The 11,627-nt window shown below is 45.4% G+C and overlaps 2 protein-coding genes across 4 annotated transcripts in view; both read left to right on the top strand.

Annotated features, from left to right (window-relative positions):
• The first annotated feature begins 574 nt into the window (after positions 1-574).
• Positions 575-7,369, top strand: H257_16158 (hypothetical protein). Its single transcript, XM_009844509.1, has 20 exons — positions 575-812; positions 885-1,114; positions 1,178-1,250; positions 1,456-1,572; positions 1,619-1,761; positions 1,818-2,074; positions 2,408-2,517; positions 2,582-2,734; positions 2,817-2,884; positions 3,004-3,082; positions 3,277-3,460; positions 3,892-4,104; positions 4,173-4,274; positions 4,591-4,668; positions 4,739-4,893; positions 4,968-5,063; positions 5,391-5,491; positions 5,832-6,045; positions 6,669-6,815; positions 6,865-7,369. The coding sequence occupies exons 1-20, from the start codon at positions 603-605 to the stop codon at positions 7,330-7,332; spliced, it is 3,198 nt and encodes a 1,065-aa protein (XP_009842811.1). The 5' UTR covers positions 575-602; the 3' UTR covers positions 7,333-7,369.
• Positions 7,370-8,278: 909 nt separating this feature from the next.
• The window catches only part of H257_16159 (hypothetical protein), a 3,762-nt gene continuing 413 nt past the window's right edge, over positions 8,279-11,627 (top strand). Inside the window, exons 1-7 of one of the 3 annotated variants that reach the window (XM_009844510.1) lie at positions 8,279-8,733; positions 8,787-8,973; positions 9,026-9,189; positions 9,662-9,794; positions 9,845-9,966; positions 10,221-10,374; positions 10,445-10,713. In XM_009844510.1, coding sequence (XP_009842812.1) covers positions 8,336-8,733; positions 8,787-8,973; positions 9,026-9,189; positions 9,662-9,794; positions 9,845-9,966; positions 10,221-10,374; positions 10,445-10,552 — 1,266 coding nt within the window. In that variant the 5' untranslated portion in view covers positions 8,279-8,335 and the 3' untranslated portion in view covers positions 10,553-10,713. Of the gene's footprint in view, positions 8,974-9,025; positions 9,190-9,661; positions 9,795-9,844; positions 9,967-10,220; positions 10,375-10,444; positions 10,714-11,627 lie in introns of those variants that run through there. The other 2 variants (XM_009844512.1, XM_009844511.1) reach the window with 2 other exon arrangements.

An 11,627-nucleotide genomic window follows, 5' to 3' on the forward strand; every position in this document is an offset into this window, starting at 1 on the left:
TGAATTCATTTTTGAGTTTTCCTAATTGAATGCAAGCACGACACTTTTGAAGGATCTAAAGGTTGTTTGGTTGGGTACAAACCAATTCTATAAGGCGCATGGGCATATCGAATGGGCACACGAGGGGGTCGTGCCAAATCCAATGGGCACACCGAACGTGGGTACCAAATCCATTGGGCACTCATTCATTCGAATGGGCACACCACTCAATCCAATGGTATATCAACCGAATCCATCGAGAAAATGTCCAAGTCAATTGAAAAATGGTGTAGTAATATATTGTCAAATCGAGTCGAAACTGGAGCATCCAGTGTCTTAACTGTAAGAGGTCGTATTATTATATAATAAACCGCAGATGAATTTCGGCTAATCAAAATATGCTATTCGTTATATAGTATAGTTTGTACAAGCTTAAAATGGATCAAGGGATTCGAATGCAATTGGCGAAATGACTCGCAAGTCCAAATTTGTGTGAAATTATGATTAACGTTAACAGTAAGAACATAGTTTTGTATTTGGAATGTACCCTGGCAGTTACACGGAAACCGTTCGGTTCCATTGAAACCGCTGCCATACGACAAGAGCGTCGTGTGTACAGTAGCATGACGACGTCGTTGTCGATCGAGTCGTCGTTCGAAATGGACGAAAGCAGCAACCAAGACGTGGTGGTCGCAGGCGTCACTTCCCCGATCAAGAAGTCGTTTGTGAGTAAAATTCCACGGCGGAGTGTCAAGTTGAATCTGTCAAATGCAGCCCCAGCTAGTGCCAGTACCACCAACAACCAGCACGAGAGTACTACTCCTCCCAAGATTGTAAACTACTCGCCCTTCATATCTTTTGAATGACATTGAAATATGATATGGGGGAGGGTTGTGTGTTGCTAGGTGGTCGACGTCAAACTGGACAAGAACCAGCAATTTATCAAGGACTTGGAAGATAAGAAACGAAAGGCACGGGAAGACGACCAAGCCAAAGCGGACAAGCAGCGGCGGTTGCGCTTGAAATTGCGCAAGAGCATCCTCCAACGAGCCGCGTCGATCCGCCCAACGGATGTTGGCGGCGGGGCGGATGATGTCGAGTCGTCCCAACCTCAGGACGAAGCCGCCGAAGCTCCGTAAGTTGGTTGTCAAATTCCATAAGTCCATGTCAAGGAAGTGACTGACCTATGGAGGTGCAGGGAGGAGGCGGTGACTGACGACGAACGCAGAGCCAAGGCGGGAGCGCAAAAGAAATTGCTTCAAAAACAACAAGTACGTCGTCCCACTTGGCATGTCAAATATCGTCGAGATCCATGCATTATGTCTTCCAACACAGTAACCATGGAAATAAAAGTAATACCCCGTTAATCATACTTTGGATATTGCCCCAAATTGCATTATAGAAGTAGTATACTTCGGGAGAATTGCACAAAAATAGTATTTCGTCATTAAATTCATGTGTGATGTGTTGATGTAGGCGTTGCTGGAGGGCTTAAAAGCCAAGCGCGAAAAAGATGCCGAGGACGCCGAGATGGAGCGACAGAAAGCACTCAAGAAAAAGGAACTCACCCGCAAAGCTTCGTTGGGAACAACGGTACTCCAATCAACCGTGATCGTTGCTCAGGTAGTCGTTGGTATAGGAAGTGCCAAGTCGCATGCAAGAAGCGCTGGAAAAGTTCAACCAGGCGGCGGCGGCGGCGGGGAGTGCCGTGAGTGCCGTGCGTGTGAAGAAGGAGGAAAAGGACGACGCTTCCAGCTTGACACCCGAGGAAAGAGAAAAGCGGTGTGTATTAAAAAAAACGATATGCACCTTGGCTCAAACTACCTTCACGGACTTAGCGCATTGCAACAAGAAGCTATCAAGAAGAAACAGGTCGAGTATTTGCAGAAACTTGCTGACGAACGCAAGCAACGACAAGTCGACGACGACGAAAAGAACGAACTCGTGCGGCAAAAACGCGCCAAAGTTCGAGAGGAGGCCCTTCTCAAGCATGAAGCAGCTAAAGCGGAAAAGTTGGCAGCGGCTGCGGCGGACGAATCGACGAGTTCACAGGTCGTCGAAGTGGAGGAAGCCAAGCCCAAAGTCAACGTCGAAGGTTCGCGAGGAATTATCTTGCTAAATATTGTGAATTTCACCCAAATTTGGACTTGAGAGTCATTTCGCCATATAGCTTTCGAATCTATTTGATCGTATTTAAGCTTGTACACGCTATACAATACAAATATTAGTATATATTGGTTTTGCCCAATGGGTTAAACGTTTGGATTGGCAAAAATTGACATGAGGTGATTTGATTGCTCAGGCGGTTCTTTAATCGATTCTCCAAAGGCATTCGATTTTGCTGAGGGCTCCAGTTTCGAATCGATTTGACAATAATACTAGTACCCTATGGCCCTATGGGGATTGAATATGATCACATGAATTGTAGCGATGGTGTCCCGATTAAGCAAACTCAAAACGAGCGAGGCGCAGTTGGTGCCCGAAGCCAAAGACTTTACATCGTGGAAGAAGCGCAACGGCGTGGCCCTCGACACCAAGGTACGTACTACTACTGTGTGTCCAAATTAACTGAAAAATCTCGATGTTTTAAATGAGTTTGTAGGTATTTTGCTTGACGGGGTGGTACCCTGTGATCAAGGAAACGTTGGAAAAGCGAGGGTGGCACCACAACCCTGACCGGAACTCGCCATATTTCGACTTGAAATGGGCGCTCAAGTCGGACGATCTCAAATCTGTCAAGCTCAATGATGATCAGGTACGACACACCCGGGGTTCTATTATAACATGTTACATGTATTATAAGTTTGGGATTTCGGGTTTAAACGGCTTGTACGTAGCTGGTGAACCATTTTCTACAAAACACGGCCATCACAACCAAGTCAGGACTGCTGCACAACCTCCGCAAGTACGCCACCCAATCGTACTCTACTTGCACACGTACTTGTCTTGTGTGGCTGTTACATTTCTTAACAGTGTGCAATTTTGTGTTTCATGTTGTAAAATTTGTTATAACATGGTGTGTAGCGTTACGTGGTTCCTCAGTGAAGATATCGACTCGTTCTTTCCTCGGGCGTACGACCTGAACGAACCCACCGACATGCAGGTCTGCCTCCTCCTCTTATAGCTTAGTAGATTCCTGTATCTATAAATATATGTTTGAAATCTGGATATATATATATCCAGATTTCAACAAAACTGTTTTGTACAGTATCACTCCATGCAACTCCATTCTATCTTTTCGTTTCAGGGTGTTTTATGACGAATCAAACGCAATCTAATTCATGGTAATAACACTAGTCTTACATTCAAGACTTTCGGTACATTCATGCCGAAGGAATGCTCAAACGTCTGGGGGACAAGTGCCGAAATGCCAACGCGATGCCTCATGTGAACGCCGGCGTGCTGGACGTGCTGCTGTCCGTGTGTCGAAAGCGCCAAGAAATTCTCCCCGATGATATTTTGGACAACCCGCTGGCCTGCGGTACCGACGCCATACATATGCTTTTCAATTGGGGGACTATTTGATATATTTTTTATGTATATATTTTCGTTTTTGATCTGCATTATTTTGTGTGAAAGGATTGGATGGTGGCGTGTTCTATCGTCTTAAATGTCGTACCTTTGCACCATGGAATGATGTTGGAACAAAGTTTATTGAAATATTCCATTTGTATACTTGACTTGAGAATATATATTGAATTAGACATCAAAAAAATATTTTCGCGTTTATTCAATATTCACGTTTTATATTCCATTATACCCTCTAGTATAGATCAATCAACGACAATAAAGACGACACGTAGTCGAAAGAATTCAAGTGTTAGTTGAGGAGAAAAGGGGGGATATGTATGTGCAAAAGTCGTCGACTGTTTGAATTGTCGAGGGCTACTTACTATATGGACCATCCAATAGGAATCGAACCAGTGGTAACCGACCTGCAGTGGGAAGTCCTCCAGCGGAGTCCCCTCGATGCCCCGGGGTCGATCCGGGCATCATTTGGGTTTACGAAACCCTCGACGGCCACGTCTTGGACTACTGAAACAAGTGACCAACCGCCTCCTCATATGACCCCCAGCGAAGTGAAAGAGGAAGCGAAGGCTGCCAAGCGACTGGAGCGGCTCATGGGTAATCCCAGCTTAAAACTAGTTTAGTACATAGATATTTCATGCCCGAACTCCACTTGATGTGGGTAGAGGCGGCATTTGTCCAAGAAAAGACCCGGTTGAATGGCCTATTGAGTCAAGTTGTACCGTTGTCGACTGATACTGCCACCAAAGTGCTCGAGTTACTCGCAGGTTTGTACATAATAATATTGTCGATTTGATACAAATTTGGGGACGGGTCAAACCGATCCACAATCGATCTGATTGGTTGAATTTCATTGAGAAACTTTTGATTGGCTAATAATTTTGAGCTCATCTGAGGTAGCCAATCAAATCAATTTAAATTCCAACGAGAAACCACGCCACAACACAATGAAATTTCACTACTCGAAAGCACAATAAACCAAGTTGATATTTTAATAATCGTTACACACTTTGGTTTTGACTTTGCATTGATTGACTATTAGTCAAGTGAAAAATACATGATGGTCCACTTTACACTCTGTAGGCTTGGAGGAGCTGTGTCCGCAGTTCCACTTGAACGGCGGGGTCGACAGCAAGAATGTTTGGATTGTCAAACCAGCAGGTATGTACATACAGTACATATATCAATCCGCGAAACCCCGAAAATCGAGTGGAAATGATGATGGCGATAGGCATGTCCCGCGGTCGAGGGATTCGAGTATTCAACCAACTGCACGAGTTGTTGGAGTATGCGGACGTGGAGAACCATAAAGAATGCCAGTGGATTGTGCAAAAGTACATTGAAAATCCACTTTTGGTGTGCAACCGCAAGTTTGACATTCGCCAGGTATACATACATATATCACATGGGACTAGTAGTACTAGTATGGAATGGGTTAATCGGGATACTTAATATGGTAGTGGGTGTTTGTCACGTCGTGGAACCCGCTCACGGTGTGGTTTTACTTGGACTGCTATCTTCGCTTCAGCTCGGAAGAGTACCAGGTCGACGATTTGGTACGATATGTATATGCATATAAATTCAAAGGGCTTAAATATACCTCTCATTCGACGATGATATTTCATTCTACGTAGTATTCAATGTATCTCTATAGAATACTCGATGATATATATATATATATATATATATGCAAAGTTGATCGATATATTACTTGATGCAATGTGAAAAACAGTTGTATGTATTATGCACTTTGCACTTTGAATTGTCATCGTCAACCCAAATCAATATATATATATATGGCGTTTTCGTATGGACAATTCATTTGTATACATATATTATTTGATATTTTCTTATGGACAATTCCTTTATCCCTCCTCGTGTAGAGCGACCAATACGTGCACTTGACAAACAATTCGATTCAAAAGAACGGCGAAAACTTTTACCGGGCGTATACGACAGAAGATGGCTCGATGACCGTGGAAGGGTGCGTAAGGTTTCTGCATGTTCGTCATTCACTTTGGACATAATTACATTCGAAACGATGACCAACGTAATGCTGGGATGATATTGTGTTTTCAGCCAAAATTTGGATATTTCGTCAAATCCATCGGTCGATTAGTTGCTGATTTTTTTATGTGGAGTTTGAGAAGCCATTCACACGGTTTGAAGTCACACTTTCATTCGGTGGTTGCAGGCGTTTGATTGGCGAATTGAAATTGTTCTGGCTTTTGATTGGTCGGTCGATTGTCTGTCGATTGAGAGCACCCACCCCCTCCAAAGTCGAATCGACTTGAGAATACTACAGCTATAACGACTACACGTAGCAACATGTGGCACTCGGATGAGCTGACGGAGCACCTGACGAGGAAGTACGGCGTCGATCCTGACACGAACCAGAGCCTCTTTACGTCCAAGATCCAACCGCGGATGAAGGAGATCGTCAAGTGGTCGCTGAGTTGCGTGCAGGACACAGTGCAGCATCGCAAAAACTCATGCGAACTGTATGGGTATGACTTTATGTTGGACGACAAGTTGAAGGTAATATGTAGGTATATATATATAGTGCATTTCACCCAAATTTGGACTTTCATTAATAGCTTTCGAGTGTACTTGATCCTATTTAATCTTGTACCCATTATTGTGCTTTCGAGTGAAATTTCGTGTTGTGGCGTGGTTTCTCGTTGGAATTTAAATCGATTTGATTGGCTACCTCAGATGAGCTCAAAATTATTAGCCAATCAAAAACTTCTTAATGAAATTCAACCAATCAGATCGATTGTGGATCGCTTTGGTCGGCGCGATTCGATTGCACCCCCTCCACAAATTTGTATCAGATCGACAATATACATGTACACAGATTAGAATATATGTGGTTTTGCCCAACTATAACGGTGGGGTCAAACGTTTGGATTGGCAGAAACTCATCAGAACGTGATTTGATTGGCTTAGGTGGGTGTTTGATCTTCTATCGATTTGACAATTTCGTTAACAATTCGTATCCAGATATCGTCTATGTGGAAGGAGTGGATTAACAATTAGTGACCTGATTTGCCTCACGATTTGTTTTTGGTTATGGGAAGAATGGTCGTGAAATGGGATAGGATTCACAATTGGTGACCATCATTCTGTGTTTAATTGGGATTTTTGTGGTGGAACCGTAGCCGTGGCTGATTGAAGTCAACAGCAGCCCCGCGTGCGACTACTCGACGGCAGTCACGAAGCGGTACATTCAAACGGGGTTGGAAGACATTTTGAAGGTCATGCTCGACGTCCGAGAGTACGACGCTGCGAAGCGGAAGAACAACCAGGTACGAGGATGGGATGATATCGTGTGGAATGATGACGTGCGTCATGCAGACCAAGATGCCCAAGCCCGATACGGGTCGTTGGGAGAACATCCACAAGGCAGAATACATCGCCAAACCCATGTCGTCGTTTGGTGGGATGGATTTCGAGATCAAAGGCAAGAAACTGTCCAAGAAGAGTCAACGGGCCATCAACCAAGCATGTGCTGCCCCTGCCACACCGACGCGCCGACACGGTGCAGACGTGAACGCACCACTGTCCGTTCTAGACGAAGGAACGCCGCAAGACGAGGATGACGAACGGGATGGTGGAAACACGATGATTGGTGCATCGAGTGAAGGCGGTATGCTGCGTTCGACGAGCGACAACACGGTGGTGTGCCAACACCACCGTGTTGTGGGTAACGACGACGCCAAGAACAACGACAAAGACGACGAGAAGCTGGATGGCGGTGACGGTAGCGGCTCGCGGCAGTCGCCATCTGTGGGGCTGCCGCCAGACCTGGACGAGTTGTTGTAATAATTCACATGAAATGTAAAGAATTGAGTTGACCTTGTTAATGGAATTCGCAAGGTGAGCCACCTTGCTCCTTTTTAATATCCAATCAGAGTCCATCACACCTTGTTTCTTACATACGATTGGCTATAACACTGACAGAAGAGGTTACAATTTTGAACTTTGAATTTTGTACTCTGGAGTAGAGCTTTGTGTGATGTTGTTCCAGAGACTTGTGCACTGATGAGTGCACTCCGACTATGTCCAATGTGGTTCTCCCCTTGCAGCTATCATTGTGTTGTGCGCTCGGTTGGGTCGCAATGTCGTGGTGGCTCTGGTGGGCCAACGCGGTGGCGCAAGAGGTCTTGGTAGCACCCATCGCAAACGCAAAGTGCTAAAGCAGCCACTTCAGCACTTGCGATGGGTGCCACCAAGATGTCTTGCGCCACCGCCCGCGCAACCACGTGATCACACCGGCAGGGAGGTGTGCGGCACCGACACGGGTTGGATGGTGGAATGAGGGATGACCAATTTCATTGGGTTAGTAGGCAAGTGGTGAAATGAGACCTGTTAGAATTGACTGAGTCCTGAATACCACATCACATGATCTTGCTCTCATACACAGCCTACAATTATCTCAAGGCTCCTTGCATCAACCGCCATCACAGGAATATATCGCAACAGGGCGTGATGAATCTATGCAGCGATTTTCGTGATTTCACCGCATCTGATTGGACAAAATTGGACAATTTTGAATTTCGCAAGGTGACCTGCCTTGCGAATTCCAAAAAGTGACAGACACATGAAAAATAAAAATCATCAATACAAACTTGAAGATATATTTAATTGAAACTATACAATTTCAGAACTATTTATGGAATTCGCAAGGTGGTTCACCTTGCGCAGCATACAAAATTGCCTATTTCACCTTGCTTTTTCTGGTTAATGGCAGTCTTTTTGTCAATTGGCACTCAAATGGTACAATTATCCGGACTTAATATCCGGATAACACTTCCTTTTGAATTGTATGGTCACTTCCCGCGCAGCTATGGCATCAGCACAAGAGGAAGCGCCGCCCCTTCTGCCGACGCCGCTTGAAGTGCGCGCCCTGCAGCAACCTGAAAAGGTCGTGATGCGAAAGAACTCCCTGGGACGTGACAAGCATGAAGTGCTCACGGACGCCCGCGTGCTCATCTTGTACACTGGCGGGACATTTGGCATGGCTCCAGACGCGGTTGGCACCCTTCATCCCAAGTCGGGGTTCCTGGAGCAAAAGGTCAAGGAAATGGACGAATTCAAGTTTGGCGGGATGCCCAAAGTCACGATCATCGAGTGGGAAGACCCGATTGACTCGTCCGACATGTCGCCAGCCGACTGGGGTCGCATTGCACAGACGATTGAAGAGCACTACTGGGACTACGACGGGTCCGTCCCATGTCTTTGTTACGCCCTTCACTCACCTCCGTCGTCATGCGTAGATTCGTCGTGCTTCAAGGCACCGACACGATGGCGTACACGGCGTCCGCCCTGTCGTTCATGCTGGAAAGCTTGGGTAAACTGGTCGTGATCTCTGGTGCGATGATTCCGCTGCATTTTCCTCACAGTGACGCGCGGCGCAACCTCATCATGTCGGTGCTGTGCGCCGCGAGCCTCGAAATTCCAGAGGTCCATCATCATTCGCATCATCTGCCCGTAGAGTCGTCATCGACGTGCATAGGTGTGCATTTACTCGAACGACAAACTTCTGCGGGGCAACCGCACGACCAAGACGTTCAACATGGCCGTGGACGCGTTCCACTCGCCCAACCATCCTGTCTTGGCCTTGACGGGCGTCGAAACCATTCTCGAACATGGGCTCATTCTGCCGTATCCTCGCCGCCGGTACGAACATCTTGGAACGGCAGAAAGTCTTGTAGTTCTCATCCTTCCATTGATATATATAGATGTATATCTACGTATACTTTTGTCATTTATCATTCTTCTATCGAACTATATATATATCCGGGGTTTCGGGGTTATGGACAGTACATATAGCATGCTTCCATCGAACTATTTGTATATATATATATATCCAGGGTTTCGGGGCTATAGATGTGTATATATACATATACATTTCATCTCTCATGCTTCCGTCCAACTATTTATATATGCGGTTTCGGAAATATACACATATCTCTATACAAGTATATATGTGTGTATATTTGTTTTACCTAATCTTTTTCTATCGATCTATCTATATATATATATATCCACATGCGTATATTGCATCGAACGTCCTTTCACCGATATATATATATATATATATATATATCTACAGCTGTCATCTCACTCTTTTCGTGGATGACGTGATTAGATTCAGCGCATTTACAAAGCTTCACACCAACATTTGCGTGTTCCACTTGGTCCCAGGCTTCGACGACGACTGCATCACGGCGTATATTGAAAAGCACAAGCGCGACCAACCTGGGGCCAGCGCCAAAGCCATGGTACAGTTGCTCACGTGATTGCTTAGCAATCTCATGGACTTACTTGTTAGGTGTTTGCCTTGTACGGCACTGGCAACGCTCCGTTGAAGAAGGATGGATTCCTTCAAGTCATCCAACACGCGTTGGATGCCAACATTGCCGTGTGTGTCACCACGCAGTGTCTCCACGGACGGTATCCAATATATATATATATATAAAAATCGTGTGGAAGCGGTCGTTTGTTGAATGTATGGTTAATATTGTATACAGTTGTAATACAATCCTGTGTCATATATATGGGGTATGATGTATATGACTATGTGTCTTATGAAACCTTGTCCTCCTGTCAATGATCGATACAAACGTTTTGCCCTTTGTCAAGTGGGGAGATATGTATTATTATTATTAGTCTATTACATATATATATTTACGTGTTTCAAACGGTAGAACCCAATTGGACACGTATGCGACGGGTATCAAGTTGCTTCAAATGGGCGTGATCACGTCGTACGATATGACAATCGAGTCGTGTGTGACCAAACTCGCGTACCTCATGGGCAAGGGGTACCGCGGCCCCGACCTGAAACTCAACATGGAAACGGTACTTGAGATTCAGACGCACGGAATGATGGTGATATATCCACGGAATGATGGTAATATTTCATGGGTAGGACCTCCGGGGGGAGTTGAGTGTACTGGATGTGACGGGTGAAACGGACCTGACGCGGTCGTCCAGCCTGACGCAGAAGAAGGTCGTGAAGCGGATGCTATCGCATTAGATACTACCGTTGCTCTAGTAGTTTCTCTAGTAGTGGCTGTAGCAGTTGCTGTAGTAGTTGCTCTAGTAGTTGCTCTAGTAGTGGCTATAGTAGTGGCTGTAGTAGTGGGGACTGACGTTATAGCGAGGGATCTCGAATAGTATACTAACGTTACTACACCATTTTTCAATTGACTTGGACATTTTCTCGATGGATTCGGACAGGTCACTATTGGATTTAGTGACGTGCCCATTCGAATGAATGAGTGCCCAATGGATTTGGTACCCATGTTCGGTGTGCCCATTGGATTTGGCACGGCCCCCTCGTGTGCCCATTCGATATGCCCATGTGCCTTATAGAATTGGTTTGTACCCAACCAAACAACCTTTAGATCCTTCAAAAGTGTCGTGCTTGCATTCAATTAGGAAAACTCAAAAATGAATTCAATAAATCATCCAAAGGATGAAAATAAAACATTTGCAAGGGTTCATAATGAACCGTCTTGTACGTGAACACCACGTTTGTCGAGTTCACGATGCAAAGTCGATGTGGACACCTGACACTTTCGAATGATCTAAAGGTTGTTTGGTTGGGTACAAACCAATTCTATAAGGCGCATGGGCATATCGAATGGGCACACGAGGGGGTCGTGCCAAATCCAATGGGCACACCGAACGTGGGTACCAAATCCATTGGGCACTCATTCATTCGAATGGGCACACCACTCAATCCAATGGTATATCAACCGAATCCATCGAGAAAATGTCCAAGTCAATTGAAAAATGGTGTAGTAACGTTAGTATACTATTCGAGATCCCTCGCTATAACGTCAGTCCCCACTACTACAGCCACTACTATAGCCACTACTAGAGCAACTACTAGAGCAACTACTACAGCAACTGCTACAGCCACTACTAGAGAAACTACTAGAGCAACGGTAGTATCTAATGCGATAGCATCCGCTTCACGACCTTCTTCTGCGTCAGGCTGGACGACCGCGTCAGGTCCGTTTCACCCGTCACATCCAGTACACTCAACTCCCCCCGGAGGTCCTACCCATGAAATATTACCATCATTCCGTGGATATATCACCATC

The sequence above is a fragment of the Aphanomyces astaci genome, assembly GCF_000520075.1.
Source record: "Aphanomyces astaci strain APO3 unplaced genomic scaffold supercont1.81, whole genome shotgun sequence".
NCBI classification, from domain to species: Eukaryota; Oomycota; class Saprolegniomycetes; order Saprolegniales; family Verrucalvaceae; genus Aphanomyces; species Aphanomyces astaci.